The sequence below is a fragment of the Anguilla rostrata genome, chromosome 5, assembly GCF_018555375.3.
Source record: "Anguilla rostrata isolate EN2019 chromosome 5, ASM1855537v3, whole genome shotgun sequence".
Lineage (NCBI taxonomy): Eukaryota > Metazoa > Chordata > Actinopteri > Anguilliformes > Anguillidae > Anguilla > Anguilla rostrata.
The window spans coordinates 16,046,755-16,071,216 of NC_057937.1; the positions used below are offsets into that span (position 1 = coordinate 16,046,755).

General features: G+C 39.9%; 1 protein-coding gene across 1 annotated transcript; it reads left to right on the forward strand.

Annotated features, from left to right (window-relative positions):
• Positions 1-374: 374 nt before the first annotated feature.
• On the forward strand, positions 375-21,754 carry gucy1b1 (guanylate cyclase 1 soluble subunit beta 1). Its single transcript, XM_064335355.1, has 13 exons — positions 375-512; positions 954-1,027; positions 3,728-3,828; positions 4,286-4,404; positions 4,978-5,175; positions 8,093-8,323; positions 9,496-9,612; positions 10,081-10,214; positions 11,646-11,843; positions 13,965-14,202; positions 16,921-17,061; positions 20,227-20,381; positions 20,564-21,754. The coding sequence occupies exons 1-13, from the start codon at positions 510-512 to the stop codon at positions 20,694-20,696; spliced, it is 1,842 nt and encodes a 613-aa protein (XP_064191425.1). The 5' UTR covers positions 375-509; the 3' UTR covers positions 20,697-21,754.
• Positions 21,755-24,462: the final 2,708 nt, after the last annotated feature.

The following is a 24,462-nucleotide window of genomic DNA, read 5'->3' on the forward strand; positions in this document are numbered from 1 at the left end:
AATATTTGTAAGCCTAGTATGTAAATATTTTAAAACAACTTATTACCACCAAAGGTATACGTTAGAAAATATAGGCTAAACACTACTGAAAAAGCAAGTAGAATTAAATAGAATTTCTCAATAAGACTAAGATAGCAGCCATGCAGCCACGTTGTGTTAGCCGTTGGCGTTCATCGGCATAGTTTGTGCTCTGAAATTAATGTTTGACGAACTAATACTTTTATGGTACTTCCTTGACGTGTATACTCCCTTCCCATGTGAGCAATATAATGTGAAAAAGGCCGACATTGACCGAAATGTTTACAGCGTTATATTGCGCCGCAAGCTCCTCCTCCTCATCTCTCATTGGTCACCGAAGCAGTGTTATGGTCTTCCTTGAGCAACCATTGTAGGCGGCGCACGCCAATCATTACAGAAATATTTGCACGGAGAGTGGTACCCCTCCTAGAAGGGACAAGCTGTGGCGTCTTGCGGCAAAAGGGAATCCAGAAGAATAATTCGTTTTAAACATGGTATGTAAGATCCTCGAATTGCATTTCGCAGCACAGCTCATTAGGAATTTTAGCTAGTATCAAAAACGCGCACCAGTGTTTGTTCTGCAATCCAATCCCGCAATGGTAGATTATCAGCGAATCCGTTTGATCTGAAAATCTCCTCTCGCCGTAGGTTTCTACTGATTCATATTAACGGATTAATATGAGTAAACAGATCACTGTTAATCAAACAACACTTTGTTTGAGCTGTGTCTTCTGTTTAAGGTACATTAAATGTCTATGTTTATAGTGCATGTAGGCTACTAGGCTGGATGCGATCGCATCCCTCCACCATCACCCCCCTTCTCTCACGTAGGCAACACACGGTCATAGATTTAAAAAAAAAAAATTAAAAAAACGATTAAGCTCCCAAATGTATTATCATATATTTATCCTTCTTTTCTGTCATTAATTTTTCAGTATGGTTTTGTCAATCACGCCTTGGAACTTCTGGTACTCAGAAATTATGGGCCTGAAGTCTGGGAAGACATCAAGTGAGTTTCAGAACCCTGTATAAAGTCACTACGTACAATAATAATATTATAAATGAAACAGAATAACATTTTAATTACTTTTATAATTGGGCTTTTGTAATATTTGTGACAAATTAGTTTATTAATAACAGGTAATGTTCCACCTTCATGATAAACCTGCACAGTTTGTAAAGTTTGGTGTACTTTGCACACGTTTCAGGGAATGGTTTGATAACTTGATTACTTCTCACATAATTAGCTTTGTCTTCCTAATTCACTAAAAAATAAAACACAATAAAAATGCTTTGTTTAATGTTAAAATTTCCTACTGTTTTGATTGGTTTTAGGTGAGAAAAATAAAATAGTATGATGCATCATGTAAGATCATTCAAGGAGTATACTCACTGGTGCGACAAACACATCACACATTCTGACATTTATCTGGACATAATGTGGATGTTATGACTCAATATTTGACTATGTTCAACTGAAGCAGAAAAAAAACTTAAACAAATGAAAGTATTTGTTTTTGTTCAAAAAGCAATTCAGTACAAATCAGTGGCTACTTTTTTTTTTCACTGGTCACATTTGGATATGTAGGTGCAGTGGATTGTGGTTTAGGGCTGACCCAAGATGGTGGTTTGCTATTATTGATTTTTTTGAACATATTCCCGATGCCTTATCTCCTCCGGCAAAATCAGTGGCCTACTCCCTGTCACTCAGCATCAGAATCTACATGTCAGGTAATAATAAAGCAGTGCAGATAGGGCTTTAAAGTTTAAAATGCTTTTTACAGTCGATCTGCTGTCTAGCCTAAAAATTAGGGAAGTTAGAAAACCGAAGGAGAAATAATGATTGTACAGCTGCTCTTGCTGCCATTTCCCAACGAACCCCGCCACTTCGACTAGCCATTTTTCCCTTCTGTCATGCTTCTCATATTAATGCAGAAAATAAAAAAGCAAGAGGCTTTCTTAGTCGCAATGCACATGGAAGGAATAAACAAATTAATAATTATTTCAAAGATCCACATTCCACCTCACGATAAACATGCCTACTTTGGACACATTCAGTGTGATTTAATGATAAAGTGAAGCAAGAGAGACTAATCCTGGCCATAGCTAAACAGAGATGGGGCTGGCGCGTATGTAAACATGCCTGTAACCCAGGCCTCTTTGAGGTATAGCTGAGTCAGCGCTACTGTAAACACCCCTGCTCTGACTCTGTTGATGACCCAAAAATGTCCCGCGGAGAGAGATGCTGAAAGGACAGTCTTGCTACAGAATTCGAGAAGAGGGCCATTGTGCTTTAGAGTTGTTTAAACAAGGCCGATATCTCGTAAATGTGTGCCAACATTCGCCAAGAGTCAAGTTTATTTGACATTTTCTTCCATCTTTTCGCGTCCCAGACTTGACTTCACCTAGTGCTTTTAAGACCAGAGTCACAAGCCCATTTTACATAAACATGTTTTGAGTAGTCTGTGCAGCCTCACCTTGTGAGAAACACTGGTGCTTAAATGTTATCTCGGCTGATGTAACCGGCGTGAGTAATGGCATTATAGCTCATTCTCTCTTTTAGTTGCAGTGTTCCTGGCTCTCAGAGGGGGTACGTGCAATTGAAAAATGAATACTACGTGTTTACTTTTAGCCAGTTTCATTTACTCAGGTGCTATCCCCCTGCCAGTGGAATGCTGTTGCTAGCCAGGCCAGAAAATCAATATTGTTTTTGTAGTTCAACCCAGTCATTGGGTCAGACAGATCAAACGTCACACTGGCCACCGTGACGTTCATTAGCTGGAAAAAATTTGATCTTTTTTTTCTGCTGCTCTTTTTAGATTCTTATCATTCACATTGCTGTGCACACATGGTGATTTGTAATTCAGAAGCCTATTATTAATTATGTACTTGGAACTAACTAGGTGAATCTGGAACCACAGAAGTATTTCCACAATGCAGTGAAGAATGATATCAGCATAACTGTATGGAGCTCCCAGAAATGAATTTAGTGAACTCTTAATGGGAGTCTGCTACTTTTGTCTGTATATCATTCTTTTCTGATTTTTTGTTGTTGTTTCCAAGCACCTGTAAGAGCATTTGAGTTCCATGTGCTTCTGTAAACTTAAGTTTCTCATAATTCCACTGGCATTTACAAGTTGCCGTTGTACAATCATTTTATTCTACTGACTTAAAAGTGTCCCACTATTTACATTTTCTCCTTTCATTTAGTTTAATGCGATGGGTTGGCATTAGCATGATATATCCTTATCTTAATATTTCCTTTTCAGTGATCAAACATACACTTAAATATAGTTACATATGCAGTATAATGATCTGAAATAAGCCATGTGATAAATTTTTTTATTTTATCAGGTGTCCTTCTTGTATACTCCTGTGCTCTCTCTCATAAATCATCTGACTGTACAGGATGCTCAACTGTAGCCTGTTGTACATACAACAGCTATTTAATCGGTAATGCATAAAATAAAGCAATTACATTCAGGGTATGTATCAGATTGGATATTGTTCCATTGAGATTTGTGCTATTTCAAGTTATATAACATCATGTGTTGTAAATTGTAAAATGTTTTTTGGTTATATTCGGTTATTACCCATTGAAAACAGGACTTGGGATCTGTATTCATGTATAAGAACTTGTGAAGGGACAGGTTGAAGTGTGAGTAGGGTCTGAAAATGATTAGTTGAGTGTTGCCATTTTTGTTTCCAGGAAGGAGGCTCAGCTGGATGTGGAGGGCCAGTTCCTCGTCAGAATCATATACGAGGATGCTAAAACGTATGACCTTGTCGCAGCTGCCAGTAAAGTGCTAAGTAAGCAAAAAATTCTATGGTGTATAATAAATAATCAAAGGCATAAATGCATCCTTTTGTGAAACTCTGTCTCTCGTGCACGCCAGGGCTCTTCAACCTAGTTCCATGTTGTTAGTGAGCATTTCATTGATCAATTAATTGATTACACAAGCACTGTAGTTGTTTACACTGTTGACTCAGCTTGCATAGTTTCTGGGGTCCGATTGCTGATGTTCATTTGTGAAACCAAATATCCAGCAGATCCTGTGGCTCTCCACAACCAAGGTTTAAGGCCCGTTGTGTACAAGGTGTACCATTGTGTATTGAAACAGCAGTTCCTAATGTTCACATGGAATAATATTGCATTAGTATGCAAATACATGAATTTGATGGCAAATTTGGGTATTCATCCTTCTATGTCTTCAATGTTTGAAGGCTGCTTTTCAGACTAACCATTTTTTTATGATTTGGTCGACAGAGATCGATGCGGGTGACATCCTGCAAATGTTTGGGAAAATGTTCTTTGAGTTCTGCCAGGAATCCGGCTATGATACCATCCTGCGGGTGCTTGGATCCAATGTTCGAGAGTTCCTGCAAGTATGTCTTGCCACTGGTCACATCCTTAAATATTTTTTCCAGGGGTAACATCTCGTCAAATATTTTTCACATAGGTGCTAAGGGGAGGTGTTAAATATTCGTCAGTGATTTATTCATGTTTCTTTTGTGAAATTATTTATGTAATTTGTCACACATTTTATGATATTAATGTGGGAAAATGAATAAAAAGCAAAGTTCCAAAGGGAGCAGGAATTTAGGCACTTTGGTGTATTTAATGAACAGAATTTTTGGTTTGGACTCCTTGCCTAATTAGAGCCTAGACAGACCACCTGGCCAACTTGTCATTAAATGTGTGAAAATTATTAGAAAGCATCTTCACATACTGTTAGAAACGCAAATTAACCCTTAGAGCCTCTTAGCATCTTTTTAGTGTCTTTGGCTGAGTATTCTTCTTATTTGTTCATGCATAACTTCTTGTACCTTTACTATATCCAGTGTCTGCAAGTATATCCGATGTTTGCAACTCACTGAATTTAGGAGATTTATGTTCAGATTTGATGACCAGAGTTCACACTGGGACATTTTTTTGGTTGGGCCTTCCTTTATTTTTAGAACCTAGACGCTCTGCATGACCACCTGGGCACCATTTACCCCGGCATGCGGGCACCATCTTTCAGATGCACGGACGCTGAGAAGGGCAACAACCTCATCCTGCACTACTACTCTGAGCGAGAGGGCCTGCAAGACATCGTAATCGGAATCATCAAAACTGTGGCACAGCAGATCCATGGGACCGAAATAGAAATGAAGGTGTGTCTCCTTTAGCTTGCTTTAGATTTTTTTTTTGTCGTTGTTGTTGTAATGTACATGCATAACCTGTCATGGGATTGATTTATGGGTCTCTTGCCTGCACACTGGAACCTTGAATGATGTTATTAAATTAATCGCCACGCAAAGATGCCTTTGAGGTGCCCTGCGACGAGGAAATACTTGAGTGTGGTGCTAGAATTCTCTACAGTAGATATTTTTTAGTGCATCACATTTTAACGTCCAATGGCTGATACACAGATTAACTCTTGCTGTGACTGTTTCCCAAAACAAAGAACAAGCTGCAATTTTAAAAAAGAACAAGTTTAGTTAAAAGTGTGGCTTTCAAAAATATGAAGGCATGTTGTATTGCCATGAATTGCTAAAATCTTTAAGCATGCAGGGTTTGTAGTCTGTGCCTTCACATGATTGGTGTTCACAATTGAGTATTTAAATCACTTCTCACATTAAAGACCTTCTCAGACTTTATAGTACAGTATTGATGATTTTTGGTGTTTACCATCTTGTAATTCATTCTAGTGAATAAAAAAAACAGCATCTCCATTTAAGACACATAGATGTTGACAGTGTTGTATGTATTCTTACGTTACGTTTTTTTTGTGGTTAAAAAAATAGCTACATAGCATTTTTCACTACTACTCCTGGACACAAAAGATGAAAATATTGATGCTAAAAGTTGCCATATTTTAACTTGTTATTCCCTAATCAGATATTTATTTCTGTTTCGTTCCAAATGCATGTATTCTTGTGTTTTACGCCTTACCTAGAACCGTGGAGATCAGTGAAATATTCTTTTGTATGGGGTGGGGGTGGTGTTTTCTTTCTAACATGCTATAGTAGCCTACCCTATTCTGTACCCTTGTTCCTTATATATATTGTATGCCTCACTGTATGACCATGCCCCTGCCCATTCTAATAGCTGTGTTGCCTCAAACACTGTCTCTCTGTACAAAGATGCCTTGCTAATGCTATTTTTAGCACAAAGCAATGCTAATTTATGGCCATGCTTCAAATGCACTACTTTTTACTTCAGACTGACCTGAATTGCATGCAGTAAAAGCGAAGCTTTGCCAGCATTTCCATGCCGCCACCTACCCAAGATAAATCCAGTGTTTTCGTCCCCATTTTCATCTCTGTCATACGGTCAGCCTTTATAGAATAATACATAAATATGGTTTTTTCTTTGTTGCTTTTGTTATGTAATGACCGACAGAATAATTATGGAAAAGCCAGGGGTGTTCTAGATTTAAACCTGTATTAATAAGTAAGGAAAGAGTGCAAAAAAAGTTGTGCTGTGCTGTTTTGGCAAAATTTGGCTATTTTAAAAAAGCCATGTTGTGTGTAATCCCAAGGCTGTGTGCTATATTTAGTTTTTATTATTTTCTCATGTTGCTTCTGAGGCTGCCCCTCCCTGAAAGTGTCATTTCTCTTTGAAATGCGACGTGTTTCTCTGAGTAAGCATGACATGAAAGGCCGGGATTGACTTTCCAAATGTGACACATGATTTATCCACATGTATCCAGCGTTGCCATGGAGACTGTGAGAAGAGACAGCAGTTTGACGTCAGTGCCGGGAGGCCCCTGCTCATTGGCTCGCAGGAGGGCATCTCTGTTTTTCTCAGCTCCCCGGTTCTGTCTCTTGTCCAGCATCTTTTTTAGCTCGTTTGGTGCTCAGCAGTTGTGATTCCATGTTAGCAGACCACATCATGTAAAGTATGTGGATTGGAGGGTGTGCTGCCACAAAATAATTGCTGTAGTACGTTTTTAAAACAGAATTTATATTGGGAAGTTTTGTTTTATAAGAAAAACCTGATTGCCTGTCTGAGGAATAAAATGCAGTATATCTGTTCATCTGTCTATATAGTAAGCTCCATAATGTTTGGGACACAGATTTTTTTTTCTTGATTTGGCTCTGGTCGCCGCAATTTGCAATAAAACAATGCACATGCGGTTAAAGTGCAGATTCTCAGCTTTTATTAAAGGGTATTTTACTACATTTTGGTTTCTCCAAGTAGAAATAACTGCTCTTTTTATACATACCAGCCCACCCCCTCCACCCCCCCCCCCTTCAGGGTGCCATAATCTTTGGAACAAATGGTTTACAGGTGTTTCTCATTAGCCAGGTGTGTTCTGTTGCTTCTTTATTACTAGTATAAGAAAGTTTTCAGTATCTAGTCTTGATTCCAGAATTTTGATTGCCTTTGGAGTCTATTATTGGTATTTGTCAGCATAAGGACCGGTGTTGTGCCAATGAAAGTCAAAGAAGTCATGATGAGGCTGCAAAATATGAAAGAAACAATCAGAGACTGCTTACCAAAATCAACCATTTGGAACATCAAGAAGATCAAGAGAACTGGTGAGCTCATTAATCACAAAAGTCCTGGTAGGCTACAGAAGAACTCTACAGTTTGTGACTGAAGAATTCTCACCATAATAAAGAAATGCCTGTCTGGTAGATCAGAAACACTCTTCAGGAGGCACGTGTGGATGACTCAGTGACTACTGTCTGCAGAGGACTTAACAAACAGAACTGCAGAGGCTACACTGCAAGATGCAAACCATTAGTTAGCTGCAGAAAAACAGGATGGCCAGGTTACAGTTTGCTGAGATGTTCCTGAAAGAGCCTGCAGAGTTCTGTAAGAAGGTATTATGGACAGATGAGACCAATAATCACTTGAGTGATGACAAAAACAAAGTCTGAAGCCCAAATGGGTGCATAGGATATGACAAACAGTCCGCAGTACATCTTGTTTATTGTTAGCCTTTTTTTTTACACCAACTAAGTACAACACTGTGTCCCTGTAAAAGTGTAATGGACTGGGCAGTGCCATTGTGTCAGAGTTAACCTTAAGGCTCCTGAGGATTCCTCACGCCTCTTTGCTGGCCTCTTGCCACCACAGGTCATTCAGCACAAGAGTGAAGAGTGCGATCACATCAAGTTTCTCATCGAGGAGAAGGACTCGGAGGAGGAGGCGTTTTACGAGGACCTGGACGGGTTCGAGGAGAACGGGACCCAGGAGACCAGGATCAGCCCTTACACCTTCTGCAAGGCCTTCCCCTTTCACCTGATGTTCGACCGTGACCTGGTGCTCACACAGTGCGGGAACGCCATCTTCCGTGTTCTGCCCCAGGTGAGGCCAGGCCACTGTGTGTGTGTGTGTGTGTGTGTTTGTGTGTGTGTGTGCTTGCGCATCTGTGTATGTGCAGGTGTGTGTGTGTATTAGAAGTCTGCACTGGCATGAAATTTACCCGAGACCTTGATACCCAACCAAGCCCGACTGGTCAAATTTGAAGCTGACCCGAAACTGAAATCACTCTCAGACACGGTTTTACAATGCTTTGCTCGGCTGCTGTGCACTTGAGTTATAGCAATAATTATCATACTGCAATTGGCTATATTTTATTTTCATATGGGATAGTAAACAGTAGCTAGGCTACACAGCTTACTAAGGCATGGTGGCCCATCAGTAGAGCAGTGTGATAGGCTAACAAACCACTTGTCTTACTGGTTAGTAGCGATCAAGCGCTGTACACATCCAGTTTTTGCCAGCTGGCTTACCAGACCTGTTTGCTTTACATATCTCCTTGTGCCTTAACTGCCAGCAATGTTTCTGCTATTTCTTGGACGGTATCTCTAAATTTGGTGGGATCTGTCTTCTTGCTATATTTCAAAATAGCATTGCGTGCCCTACGTGTATGTGACCAGTGAGCTTTTTATCTGTTGTCACAACAAGGTCATAATATTCCCATGAAACTGTTCCTGACTCATTTGGAATTTTAAGTTCTCCCTTTGCAAATTTTCATTTACTTTCAACCACTGCGAAGTTAGAGGCTCACACACATGCACTAGAAAGAGAGAGTGTTCATGCGTAAAGTGGATTACAATATGTTTATTTCATCAAATAAAAACATATACAAAACATAAAATAATAATTCATTGTCACTTACTAGAAAACAAACCTGAACCTTTGATGGGTCCCGTCAGGCTCGGATCGGGTTGCAGACCTCTAGTGTGTGTGTGTGTGTGTGTGTGTGTGTGTGTGTGTGTGTGTCTGTGTGTGCATTTGTGTGTGTGTGTGTCTGTGAGTGTCTGTGATTGTATACCACCAAAAGATAAAACTCACTGTACTGAAAGTCAAGACTCCTTTTAACACGTGACTCACCTTAACTGATTTCACAGGAACACAGAGCTAACCTGTAAACTAATCCAAAATCTCTAGCACGAGAAGTCCAATTTGAAGGTATTGATCCGAGTGAAGGCAAGGCATTGTGTTAACTGATTGCTGCTCCTTGTCCATTTCAGCTTCAGCCTGGGGCCTGCAGTTTGCCCTCGGTGTTCTCTCTGGTGCGCCCCCACATCGATTTTAGCTTCCACGGAATCCTCTCGCACATCAACACTGTCTTTGTGCTTAGGAGCAAGGTAATGGAAAAAAAGCCAACCCCTAAACATTGTCCTTTTGTGGTACTGTTGATACGACGACCATTTGCACTACCCACAATGGCACTACAAATTATGGCATTATCTTTCTAATTATTATTATTATTATTATTCATAAATATCTATCCAACCATTTTGCAAACATTTTTTTTTTTAAATGAGTATTGAACTGAAAAATATTGTTCCTGAACCACACTAAAACCTTTGCAGTGTGGCTCTATATATCATGACTTGTGGCAAAGCCCACTTCTTGGTATATACATTATTAGTGAAAACGGGTTTGGAGAGCTTTGTACAGGAAAGCTAAGGTGATTTCTGTCATGTAAAATATGATTCTCAGGCCCCTCCCTGGTGGCCCTCTAGGCTTGTTTGTTCGTCGCTGTAGCGGTGCAGCAGATGCACAGTGCTGTAACCCCGTTTCTGCGTCCCTTCGGCTGGCTCCGCGTTTAGGAGGGCCTCCTGAATGTGGAAACGCTGGAGAGCGAGGACGAGCTGACGGGGGCCGAGATCAGCTGCCTGAGGCTGAAGGGTCAGATGATCTACCTGCCCGAGGCCGAGAACGTCCTGTTCCTCTGCTCCCCCAGGTGAGAGCCGCGCAGCGTCCGCTCGCCTTCGCCCGCAGCCCCGGGCGGTGCGCGCGCACTGCGCCCCCTCCCTGCCCGCCGGCGGCCCGGCGTCGGCACAGCTGTCGGTTGGCCGCCGGCGTTTCGCAAACTGGCAGCGAAGCGGTTTGCTGGCAGACAGCTGCGGTGAGGTAGCGGAGATGAGGATCAGTTGGAACAACAATGAAAAATACTCGGTGAGTGACCCCGCCCCTAGTGAATGGACATCTGGCACCAAGCAGAGTCTAAATATTCTTTCATTTCATCGCGCCCCAGTGTGGTATAGCATGCTCAATATAGCTGCTGTCATCCATTCTCCGTTGTGCAGTATGTCATGTCTCACCTGTGTGTCTTTGCTGCTTTAGAACCAGTAGCTCCTTAGCAAGCGAGCACTTATTGTGCCACTTTCGGTCGGATAGTTAATGGATGGATTCCTGGTAGCAGGCCGTCCACCAGCTGATTTACCTTCTTTTTACAGCTGATGCTCATTTCAAATGTTTGGCCTCAACTGTCCTCTAGCAGATCATTGTAACTGTTAAGCCCTGCCTGGATAGGATTAGTATTTCAGGACAACATCAGTAATGTTTTTTTTTTTTAACATTGCGCATCAGTGATTGCAATGGCCAATCTAAACGGAAAAAGCTTTTTCTTTTATTGTACCCCAAAATTACTGAGGGGGCCTGTCAGTTTAGCTTTTCCTGGATGTATTTGTCAGACATTTCTGTCTACCCGGAAAATAAAAAAACAAAACACTCGTGTAACGTAATACAGCTGAAAGAAAGATGTTTTTTTATATTTTTACAACATGCCAAAAAATATATGGCAAAAAAGCTAAATATATGAACTATACAAATATACAAAGCCGGAAATGGGAAGTATTACAGAAATGTACTGCCGAAAATAGTTGTAATTCACATCAAATACTGACACTGATCCGGATGGTAGTAGAATTATCAGTAATCTTGGAGTTAGCTGAAAAACAGTAGGTTTTTTCAGCCAGAATTATTATTCTCGTGCCAGATAAAAATCACTGACATGGTCATTCAGGATGTTAATAAAAATTACTTAATTATGTTGGCGACAGTGACATTACCTGAAACTAATCCCGCTCAGACAGGGCTGTGGTCTGCCAGTTTGAAAAACACTAGAAGACTAACAGCTGCGCGGACAATAGGCCACTAGTGGGCCACTCAATGTATGTTTAACGGTGGGGTTGTATCTCACCTCTGTGTGTGTGCATGTGTGTGCTTGTGTGCTTGTATATGTGTGTGTGTGCATGCATGCATGTGTGTGTGTGCGTGCATGTGTGTGTGTGTGTGTGTGTGTGTGTGTGTGTGTGTCTGTATGTGTGCTTGTATATGTGTGTGTGTGTGTGTGTGCGAATGTGTCTGCCTGTGTTGTGCTGATGTGCAGTGTGATGAACCTGGACGACCTGACTCGGCGAGGGCTGTACCTGAGCGACATCCCGCTGCACGACGCCACGCGGGACCTGGTGCTGCTGGGAGAGCAGTTTCGCGAGGAGTACAAGCTGACGCAGGAGCTGGAGATCCTCACCGACCGGCTGCAGCACACGCTGCGCGCCCTGGAAGATGAGAAGAAGAAGACAGACAGGTGCGTCCCTCACCAGTCTCAGAGTATTATACGCTGGAACGTCTATGGTTCAATGTCTCTGGAAGATATAATTACTTTTTTCTTGGTGTGGTCATGTGGTTGGACATGCCCAATTTGGGCATGTTCACATTCATCCAGTGGGCCTTGCAACTACTAAACCTAGTCAGCAGTCTAGGCTAAAAGATTTTTTTTTTTTGACTGATGAAAAATTACACCTTAAGTTTCACGCAAAAGGCATGAAACACACATCTCTCACACACACGTCCAACTCCATAAATCTTCCATGTTTCAGTGAAAGTGACCATGCTGGATTTTGCCAACCCCGGCCCTCACCCCCTCCGTCAACTGTTTGTCAGCACCATGCTGTTCAACAAATCATCCAGAGGAGGGGTCCCCTTCCTCCCTCTGGCCTTAGCGAGGTTCAAGCAATGCATTAAGGCAGCTGTGTAATTACCGCTTAGCTCTCCGGTTAAATTGGTTTTTCTTAGTGGAGGGGCCTGGGCCCATAGCAGGCATGCTTCAGTGTGCTTCAAACTGCTAAGACTCGCCTTGTGAAAGATGGTGTAGGCAGGTGCTTAGGCTAGTAGAAATGACTCGTTCTGTGGCAAAACACCCTCACACTGCAGAATTGTCTGTTTGTTTTTCTGGTGTATTGTAAATTCCATGGACGCATGACTTCATAAATTACATTTGTGAAAGAACATGTGATGGTTTGTTTGATTTTATAGTCTTTTTTAAAACATAAATATTTTCATCAGAGAAGAGGTTCCAAATATGGCACAAGAACATCCAATACCCTGGACATTTTTGTAGATTTTGAGATAAGGAATGCAAGATACTGGGTAACTGACAAAAGTCTAGGACAAACAAGGCAGCAGGCATGCATGTCGTGTATCCTAGAGTACAGGACAGGTATAGCCAAGGACCTGAAGGTATTATATATAAATCTTTTCAAAGGGTTTGAGGCAACCTCTTAAAAGTGTCATTTTTAAACTACAGGCTGGTTAGTATGTTAGATCCTGTGCTTCATTTTATAAAAAAATTCATGAAGAATAAACAAAAACAAGTGCTGTGGTATCCTCCTAAGACCCAGAAATTAATTGTTGTCCCCTGTGTGGGACATGAGTCCCTTGCCTTAACCGTAAGAACCATATTTTCTACTTTTCTGAAATCTACACTATAAGGCACATTCAATAAAAATAAAATTGATTATATTTTTGAAAACATTTTGACTGCCACATTTCATTGCATTTTGCTGCAACAGGTTTTGTCATATTTGTGTTACATTTAAATACTTAAAACCTTTTTTTCCTGAAGGATTTTCTCAGGAGGATAAGCCTATTTTATTGTTATTAATCTGGTGGTTTTATGCATGCCATCCAAAATTCTATAGCTGGTATATTGTGGCATGTGTAATTATGATGATGCTAAGACTAGTTACAGAAATGAATGATATGCGTTTAAACTATTTTACAAAACCAGGGTGAGATAAATGACATTGGTGTCATGCATACTATATGTGCATATTCGACCTACCCTTGAAATTGGAACATTTGACAGATATCTCCAAATTATCTTTGTTTTGAATGCATTACACTGTGAAATGCACTGGCTTGATGGAAAATTCTGGATGTCTTGTTCTTTTTTTTGAGTTGCATACTAATTGATGCTGAGATTAAGATGGGTAAATCCAAATCCTCTTCGTCCTGTACTGCTGATACATTATTTAGAGCATTTCACATTTGGCATAAAGTCATACTTCCAAGTCTGTTGCTATGACAACAGCACCTTCCGCATTTGAGGCTTGAATCTCTAAAGGCACAGCCACGCTGAGCCTGTTTCACATCAGCTCCAGACGGACTGCTCTGTCTGCGTATCCGAATATCTTATCTGTCAGCACAGAGGATAGCCTTTGTTGTGCGTAAGCCATGACATCAGTCACGACATGAAAACAGAAAAGTCAAATGTGAATGTGTCACTTAACAGCATCGGAGCTGCGTGACAGTGCCAGTGTAGCAAACCTTGTGTTATAAAAATTATATGTGGAAGTAACTGTGGCACTGAGAACTAACACACACCATTTGCTTCCCTCCATTACCCCCCCCCACCCCCAAACTCTAGGTTGCTGTACTCCGTTCTTCCGCCGTCCGTCGCTAACGAGCTGCGGCACAAGCGACCGGTCCCGGCTAAGCGCTATGACAACGTGACCATCCTCTTCAGCGGAATCGTTGGCTTCAACGCCTTCTGCAGCAAGCACGCCTCTGCCGAGGGCGCCATAAAGATCGTCAACCTGCTCAACGACGTGTACACCAGGTTCGACATCCTGACCGACACCCGCAGGAACCCCTATGTGTACAAGGTGAGAGAGGCCACCTGTGTCCTGTGCTTTCACCTCTATCCTCAGACCTGTCCTATAAGACATCCCGGATTGGGTGGCAGGGGCAGAAACAGTGCTGATATCACATTATTCATTTGGGAGCTCTGCCAATCATGAAGTACCTTGGTTACAAACAATAGAACAATAGTGGTGCTTGGTACTCTCTGGGTACTACCTGGTAATTCACTCAGGGATCCACAAAGTATAACTAGAAATCATCCTGTAGTCACTATCGGCATTGCTCTCTTGGTTTTACCAATGTACTATGTGACTGGGGGAGCTCCTCTCTGTGTTATATAAAATAAAAATACTATACTGTTCCGTTTATACGTTATTCAGTATAATCGGAACAGTACAATAAAACACCCAATGTGTCAGCCAAAGCCTACTTCAGGGGGTGGTCTACTCAAAAATCACATACCTGTATGTATACATCAATTGTGATGACACATTATGTCCACATTTTATAGATCAATATATACAGTTATGACAAAACTATGAGCATATGTGTTATAAAAATCATCATCACAAAGATCATCAAGAAGAATCCTTAAATCCATATAGAGAGCCATGAGTTCATTGACTCCATATGAAGGGCCATAATAGTTAATTTACTGTATAAACGGCCATAAATCCAAAAATTGTTTCACTGCCCTGGTGTTACTGTGACAAGTTCCTCTGTGTTCCTCTTTCTACCAGAAAGGTGACATCAATACTGTCTCGTGCTCTTATTATCTGTGGGTGTGGGTGGTGCTGGTTGCATGAATTTATGATCCATGACGGTGAGATCCAGAGGTGAATTGCGTGGTTTCACGTTTGTAGCTTTTGCTTTAGCTCGTTTATTCAGTGCAGATAACCAGGCCGAGCGCTCCACGCTGTTGATGTTTTACTGTGGTTCTACAGCAAGATTTACACAGCAGGCTTTCAAACAGAAATGCACTTTTAAGCAGTCAGACACGCCTCACTAAATCCCATGAATTTCAACAAAGCATCACGGCAGAGGTAAAATTTATCTTATGTCTCCAACAAGTGGGTGGTCTATAGCTCTCTCTCTCTCTCTCCCTGAAATGACTTGGTTGTTTGTGTGAGACAGCCCTGCAGCTCAGGGCAGGAGACCCTGCGTGAACTGGATCTTCAGTAAACCATCAGAAGAGAATGGTGTTTCAGATGATCCAAGTTGTCTGCATCTGAAAGCTGTACATGGCTCAAAACATGGTCCTTTCTTGCTCGCCTACTGTACATGACTGTGTCAGCGTCAATTTGATGGACCGTTTTGGTAATTTGGAAGTTATTTCATCGTTGATGAAAAAGTCTGAAAAGGAGGGGGTGTTGGAGGGCTGTGACAAGATTTTTTCATCTCTCTATGCTTGCTAAAACAAGGTCCAATCACAAGCTCCAATCACAATCACAATTAATTGGAAGATTCAGATTGTTAAGTGTCCAGCTGGAACAAAAGCCTGGAAATACACCAGCTCTCAGGAAAAGGGTTGAGTAGCACTGCAGATAGTGTGGCCCTCCAAGACCAGGGCTGGGTTACTTCCAGGCACTTCAGCCTTCCAGAATAAGGGTTGGGTTGCCTTGCTGGGTCTGCTGAACTTCATAATGAGGTTTAGGTTGTCTTGCAGACACAGCAACTCTCCAGGGCAGGGGCTGTATAGCTCTTCCTTAATCACACTGCCAATCCCTATCTAAATAAAGAAAGGTAATCCATCATCCAAGTGCACTAGTTCTCTGAAAGGTCCAGCAAGGAAAATGTTTCCATGTTCCCACTGGACCGTTCATTTTATGCACTTACTGGCTTATCAGGGATTTTCTCCCAGTGATATCAAAGGAGTAATTTATCAGCTGGCTTTAGAATTCTCCACAGGTTCAAAGAGGCCATTTCCTTTTCAAACGCTAGTATTATACTGACCTTCTAACGTCTAATGGTATCTCCCTTTTAAAGGGTATAATTACGAGACTGTATACATACTGTATTTGTATATATCTCATGCTGAGAGTACTATCGAGGCCCTACAGTACCTACAGACCCCCTATTCAAAAACCCAAAGAGGTGTACCAAGAAGTGCATAATTCTTGTGAATAAGATCTGGTGTGATTGCTTCAGGCAGTATTTTAAATATTTTCAAGTTTATGGATTAGGAGCTCCAGAAGGAGCAGTTTACACATTAGAAACTGTAAGACAATTAGTGAGAGTAGATTTATTTGTTAGGAGGGGTAAGGTAAGTAAGAAATTACATTTTTTAAATTAACATATTTATATCTGTCCATTATATCCTTCCATATCAGTCTTTTTTCCCTCGGGTGAGAAATACGCAGTAATCTACAGTCCATCTGTACTGCTATTGGCTCATTTTTGCAGGCACCTCCTGTTTCATGGGAACACGCACAGCGCTTGATTAGCAAAGCCAGTGTTCACTTAACAAGTTGATAACCACCTTTATAATACTGGTTAAGCCAGATTTGTCAAGCCAGCTAACTCAAAGAATCCCTGGCAGTGATTGACATGGATTCAATCAAAAGGTTGATTTAAATGCAAGGATTCACAGATCACCCAAATCAAGTCACTAAGCTGTTTATGCTGAGAAGAGTCACTATTGGATTTATTGAGTTAAGGACGAAAGCTGATTGAAGCCTGGCCGCTGTGTTAAATTCAAACTAGAAAAGTACCCTTACCCCCTTGCACTTGGCCCCTGGCAGGTGGAGACGGTTGGGGACAAGTACATGACGGTCAGCGGCCTCCCAGAGCCTTGCACCCACCATGCCCAGTCCATCTGCCACCTGGCTCTAGACATGATGGAGATAGCCGGCCAGGTCAAAGTGGACGAGGAGCCAGTACAGGTGAGGAAATGATGATGTCATTAACTTGGGTCTTCAGGCCACCATTGCAGATGCATGGAATCCTATATTCGGAGGATGGGCAGAAATCTCTCGCCGAAATGTCACATGCTAATTCAAAATGATGCTAAATTAAATCAAGCTAGACAGGTGCATTTGAATTTAAATAATGTAGAAGCACACGAATGAAACCATTTTTTAGACCATTTTTGCTACTGGTCATCCGTTAACCAAATGTTGCATTTTGACACAGCCCAACAATGCAATCAAATTTCAATCTGTGCACTTGCTGATTAGAACATTATTATCCGTGATTAGAATCCTGCAGTAATTTCTTTTCTTCCGACAACTGACAGCTTCCTGCAAACAGTCACTAAGAAGCTATGGACAGCGCACTGTTGAGGAAAAGCAAATAAAAAGCATACTTGCACATAACCATTGATAATTGATGTGAAATCAAGCATCTTCATCTATCAGCAGTACATGATACTCTATAATATATAAAGCTACACTGTAAAAGGTTCAGTGGGAATTCAACTCAAAGAGTTTGCGAAAGTTTATATGAGTTCAGTGGGGATCAGATGTACACTATTACAGTTGATTTAGCACTGAACATTTTATTGTGCACCAACTAATGCTTTTATGTTGTTACATAACATTATTACACCGCTTAGCCTTTTTTAAAATATATATTTTTTTTTTTTACAATATAAGAGATAGGGCAGCATTCTAAACATTTGTGCATAGCATATATAAAGTAATATGGCTGGGTATTACTTGGTTTATCGGAGTTATACGTGGTGTTACTCTCTATATATATATATACAGTATATATATATATATATATATATATATATTAATGTAAAAATGTTTGCCTACTGATTGGTCCTTTTAATCCAGCCATTTCAGTATGCCACCATAAACCAGCGGTATGTGAAAAGCAGAAGTGATTCATCACCTTTTAATTGGCTGAAAATAGATGCAGAATCCCTGCTTGTGAGGATAAGCGGTTTTAAAGCTGATCTTAAACAGTGTGCTTTTGTTTAAACTGAAGGCTGGAGTTTGTTATTGTGTCAGAGACTGCCGGAGACAAAGCTTTGGAAAATCACGTCTGTGTAATGAAGGCGTGTTTATTAGGCAGATGGCATGGCCAGCACTGGAACACAGCTTGGCAGTGGAAGCAACTTCAAATCATCTTACTGTCCAGCATTTAAAAATACATCCGCATTTAACTTTTGCTCTCTTTCTCTCTCTCTCTCTCTCTCTTACCCACACACACACATATACTGTTTTTTTGTATTTCTCTGTCCCTCGCTCTGTTTTCTCTTACACACACATACTCTCTTTCTCTTTGTATCTTGTATCTCTTTGTATTGCACTCTCTCACCCACACACGCGCGCACAATTATTTTCTCTAGAAAAACAGAAAAAGGTAATGTTTTACAGTCGGTGAAATGAATGAATGAAATGGCTGAATTGTATTCTTGAGAGGGCAGATTGGGACTAAATGAGATACAAATGATTTCAGCCCCTATTGATGGAGTGAATTCATGGATATTAAGAAGGTACCATAATATAATGAATATTGAATTTTAATGGATAATTATTTTTAAAAAGAGAACATTTCTGTCTCTTACTTGGAGTCACGTGGATGTCTGGTTACGTGAGATTGTAAGCAATGTCGGTAATTCTCATTGGCTGCAGCGGACATGTTGAACTGTTGCAGGACCTGAGTAACCTACTTCTTTCAGAGTAGATTAATCATTTTTCATCCAGTGTACGTTCCCTGGCTCAGTTTCACTGGGTAGCCAGTGGACACTCCAAAGGGGCCCTGAAATAGTGTGTGCTTCAAGAAAAAAACAGGTTTGGTTTTCTAGAAATTTCATCACAAAGTCACTCTCCAGTATTACTCTGAGCTGTAATTTTAAACCAGCAGGGAAATATTGCTCCATTTTTTTATTGGAAGAACATACTGGTTAATTTCTTCCATGTTTACTCTTTACTGGAATTCAGACCACTCACCTATGCCTTTTTGAAATATAGCCATCACAGATGTTTTCATCACATATAATTTATCAATTCTTCATGTAAATATATTATAGTTATCCAAATGTTTTCAAGTTTGCAAATAAAATCTACCAGTTTTTTAAGATTGAAATAAATGAAACATTTTGAACTGGAATTGTGCCTCTGTTGTTTTGGCCAAGTAAGTTGGCGCTACTATGGGTCATTTGTATATTCTGATGGTTTGGTTAAATGAAAAATTATTAAATATAGACACGTGGCCCTAGTCTATGAAAGGTATGGACGTTCCTGATTTTGAGTTTAAAATGGAAAATTCCAGCTTGAACGAACTGGTTGCCATGATTCTGCAAAGTGCTTGTTTATGCAACAAAATTCTATTTCTGCTTTGGCCTTTTTTGCTTTAGAAAGGTATGGGAGTTAGGACATTTCTCTGTGCTGCAGTGTATAGATAGAAGGATTGAGAAAGAGATGTCTCCTGGACCACAATATTTTCCCTTTCTATTCCTTTTCCATCAGTGGAAATGATTGACACACAATTGCTGTTGGACAGGGCCAGTCTTGTAGCCATGACAGTATCTATGGCACTTTAAATTTTTCTCACTTTTACTTGAGAAATACAGTCGTTATCCAACATTTTATTAATTTTAAAACTGTACTGACATGGCAGCAAAACAATAGATTTTTGTCCTTTGAAATTAATATGCAAATTTTCCAGTCTTATTCCACAGATGTGTTCACAAATTGTTCATTATATGTTTCGCTTTGTCATGTATGGTCAGGTGGCCAATTTCCGTGATTGTGGTCAATGGAGTCTGACCTTGGCATGTCTGACCCAAGTACTGTGGGAGTTGTAGTCTCAGATGTTGCCATCTCTGTATTTTTCTTTAACACAGAAATTAAATTAATTTTTGAAAGGACATTTTCAGTATCTAGTTTATAAACTTATGGAAAACAAAAACAAACTGTCCAGACATCACTGAAATAATTACATATTTTTCCAATATTCTTGTATATCATGTTTTTGACCACTTCAACCATCATAAAGTACAAATAGTTGGAATCTTGAATCTTTCAAAAAGCAAGTTCTCATAAAAAGCACAGGCCTTCTGAATATCTTGCAAAGTCAATTTTTATCTTTCCTAGATAACCATTGGGATCCACACTGGAGAGGTTGTCACAGGGGTCATAGGTCAGAGGATGCCTCGCTACTGCCTGTTTGGAAACACAGTAAACCTGACGAGTCGGACAGAAACCACAGGAGAAAAGGGAAGGATTAACATGTCTGAATACACGTACAGGTGAGGAGAGGTTATTTTATGCTTTTATTCATGAAAATCTCAAGCTTGGTCCTGAACATTTAGTGAAACGATGGCAGGTCGTTTTAAAAGTTTAGTTTATTTCCACATATAGGTAATAAATAGAAGTTTCGAAGCAGCTCACAAATGGCTATAAAATGTGCAAATATACCTTTGCTTTGCAGGTGTTTGCAATCAGCTGAAAATGCAGACCCACAGTTCCACCTGGAATACCGGGGGCCTGTCGCAATGAAGGGCAAAAAGGAGCCAATGAAAGTGTGGTTTCTGTCGAGGAAAATGGCGGAAGGTGACATGTGACCAGTAGTGTCCGAACTGTGAATGTTCATTTGAAGCTGTTCTCCATTCATGGGCTCTGCAGCACTTGTTAGTAGCATTTACTTTATGGTAAATATGCAAGACAACACACATTCTATTAGTAAATATTTAAAAATCACCCCTTTAAAGGGACTACTTTCACCGTGTATATATATATATACACACACATATACACACACAGTGAGCAGCATAATGTTTTGGACAAAGCCCTATTTTTTTCTTGATTTAGCTCTGTACTCCATAATTTTAGATTTGTAATCAAACAATTCATATGGTTAAAGTGCATATTCTCAGATTGTATTAAAGGATATTTTAATACTATTTGGTTTCATGTAGAAATCACTGCACTTTTTATATAGCCCATCCCTTCATGTCAGGGTGCCATAATGTTTGGGACAAATGGCTTTAGTTCTTTACTGCAAGTATAAGAGAGCTTTCAGTTTCTAGTTTTGATTGCCTTTGGAGTTTTGATTGGCATCTGTCAGCATAAGGACCAGAGTTGCGCCAATGAAAGTCAAGTTGTCAGAGACATAGGTCAAACCTTAGGTTTACCAAAATCGATCATTTGGAGCATCAATAAGAAGAAGCTCAGTAATCGCAAAGGGCCAATCAAGAAAAAAATATGGCTTTGTCCCAAACATTGTGGCATTCACTGTATATGCACTCACACACATATTTATATATAAGTGGTTTTATATAAGAGCTGCCACTAAGATATTAAATGGCTTGTACTGTATGTATAAATGAATTAGCCACCTAAAATATTAGAAATAATGTAACATATTTTATAAGTATGGCAGTATATTGACAGTGTCAAATTTAAATTTGTATGTACTGTTTTTTGTTGTGTATAAATCCATATTTATGAACCACTACTTCTCACCTGATGGACAATCGATTCACGCATAGCACACCATGTCTGCAAGTACACTATGAAAATGGAGGTTGTATTGTTGTGAAACATAAGCAAAGTACTATATGAAATATAATTATAAATTACATTTTATAAACCTCAAAACATTAAAAAAACTTTCATGCTATTTATATTGTCTATTTCTGTATTCTGTATTTGTATGAAATGCAAACACAAAAAAAACATACTGCTATAACTGTCAATTACATTGTAATTCAACATATTATGCATTTAGGTTTTCAAAGAATTTTTTTTAAGGATTATGCAGTGTTATTACCATATTTTTGCTGCCGTAATCTCACTTGTGAAGGATAATACAGTCCATACTGTTTATGATGTACCATGTTGTATCTAGTTCCAGTAATGATTTATATTTGTGTGGTTGGGTGTATATGTATGTAAGTATGTACGTATGTGTGTGTGTATGTGTGTATATATGTATGTAAGTATGTATGTTTGTATGTGTGTATTTGTGTGTGTGTGTGTGTGTGTGTGTTTGTCATACTATCTTTAATGATAACGATGGACTTTGATGAACAGTTTATTGCTGTCATTTGTCATTAGTGTCAGTCCATCATTAGCATCACTGCACACAAGTGCCTACAAAATATGGGAAATATCATGTAGTTTTGTATTGTATTCAAAAGCCGACAGACTCCTCAAAAATAACGCATAAGGCACAGGAGTCTTTTTTTTTTTTTTTTTGCTTCTCTGCAAGACTTTGAAGCTCAAGTAATCAGTCATTTTTTTGCTGGCAATGTACTGTAGCCTAATAGCTTGGGAATTGGGCTTGTAATGCAGAGGTTGCGGATTTGTTAGCCAGATAGGGCCTGCCATTGTGCCCTTGAGCAAGGTAATTAACCTGAATTGCTCTGGATGAGACCATTTGCTTAATGTCTGAGAGTATTGTGTAATGTATGTTTATTTGAAATAATAAACACCACGCATGTGTCCTCAAGGCTTAAAATATACTCAACCCCCATTGCCTGCAGAAGTGCAGAAATCCTCAGAAAGAAAACATCTGGCTTTGAAAAACATCCTCACATAACCCTGCAGTGTGTCTGTGTGGGATTTTGGACAAAAAAGGAAAATGTTAAGATTGAGAGGAGTCTGAGAAACGAGAGGAGAAAATAGTTTCATACTTCATCCCTGTAATAGAATTTATGATGTGGTGTCTCAATTATGATTTGCAATTGCTTTAATTCTTTGCTGTTTAAATTGCATTTGAACCACCCAGAAACTGTATTGTGTGAGGGTAAATTTGCACGTGGCTACATCGCATGCAATTATTGTATGCTAATTTTTCTGTGTGAGAATTGCTTCCTCTAAGTTGGCCCTTTATTTGAATACTGCTTCTGGGAGACAAATCCAAAAGTTAAAAATGTGTCAATGTGTGTCAACTACTCCATATCATTTGCCCATCTGGAGGTATTTATGAAAATATCTGACTTTCTGTCAGTCTGTCTGCCTGTCTCTCTCTTTCCTGCACATACACACACACACAAAGCCAAAAAGCACGTTCTTTTTTTAACACAAGACACTCATGGTATTCAACACATGAAAACATTATACACAACAACAAATACTAAAATTCAAAGTGCTTGAAGCTGTGTGCAGTAAAACCACAGCGACTTTGCGCAGAGCTAAAGAAACGTATCGCCAATTTAATATTCAGGACAGATGAAGGAGAGCTGCAGGCCATGCATGGTGTCGAAGATGAAGGTTGAGAAAGGAGTTCTAACAGGAGCCAGTTGCAGAACAGCGCAGATACTGGGCAATGCCAAAAACAAAGTAGTGATGGAGTGAGGCTGAAAGGGAGATTCATGAAATCACCCAGCTATTTTCACCCCTGCCCTAAGCCGCCACTCGAAAACTCACTTGTAACATAATCAAACGTGGTATTTCTGTTAGATTTGTTTTTAAGTACAATATGTCTCTGGCTTGTAGTGTCTTCAGACGTGGTGTGGAAAAGGATCCAACTCTGATTACAAAATCAAGATTTTTTATTTTTTATTCATTTATTTTTTTACTCAGTGACTCATTACCTAGGCATTTTCTTCAAGATTAATTCTGATTACACAGAAAATGCATGTTTGGACAGGACAACATGATTAAACCGCATTGGTAGGTGACTACGCCATAATATTCAGTCTGGTTGTCAAAAGCACCAGATAAAATGAATGGTATCTTAGATCAGATTGCTTGATTGTGCCGAGTGTGTTATTGCAATGCATTAAACAACTGGAAGTTTTCCCTGCAATTATGCTTGATTTAGAAAAGATGACAGTGCCAGAATGTTCCCATTCTGGAATCTTCTTTACTGACTCTACGGCAGAACATAGCAAGAAGGGAAAAGTCCATATACAGGAACATTTCTTGGAACAGAATATTTGTGCTACTGAATACAGAGCAGGGGTAGACAAACATTGAACTCTGGTAGGTCCGTCTAACATGTGGTTTTCATTCATTTAGAGTGGGTGCAGTGGAATCCGACAGATTGATGACTACTGTCTCTCCACTTCCATTAAATCACCTTCATTTTGACATCAGTATGATTCTTCGAGTTTAGCTTATACTCCGACTCATTTAAGTTAAAAACCCCTCAAAACAGTTGGGCATTAGCTCTAATGTACAGCAGCTGTTTGTCATCTAGGACACAAGTCACTAACCTCACGAGTACAAAGTCCAGAATTTAACCCATGGTGTCTCACTTTTGTCCTCTAATATGGATTTTACTTATGCTATAATTGCTTACTAAGAAGCCAAACTGGTCTAATCTGTATAATCTACACAGTGAGCCGACATCAGTGTATGATTAATTAACTGCAGATGTTG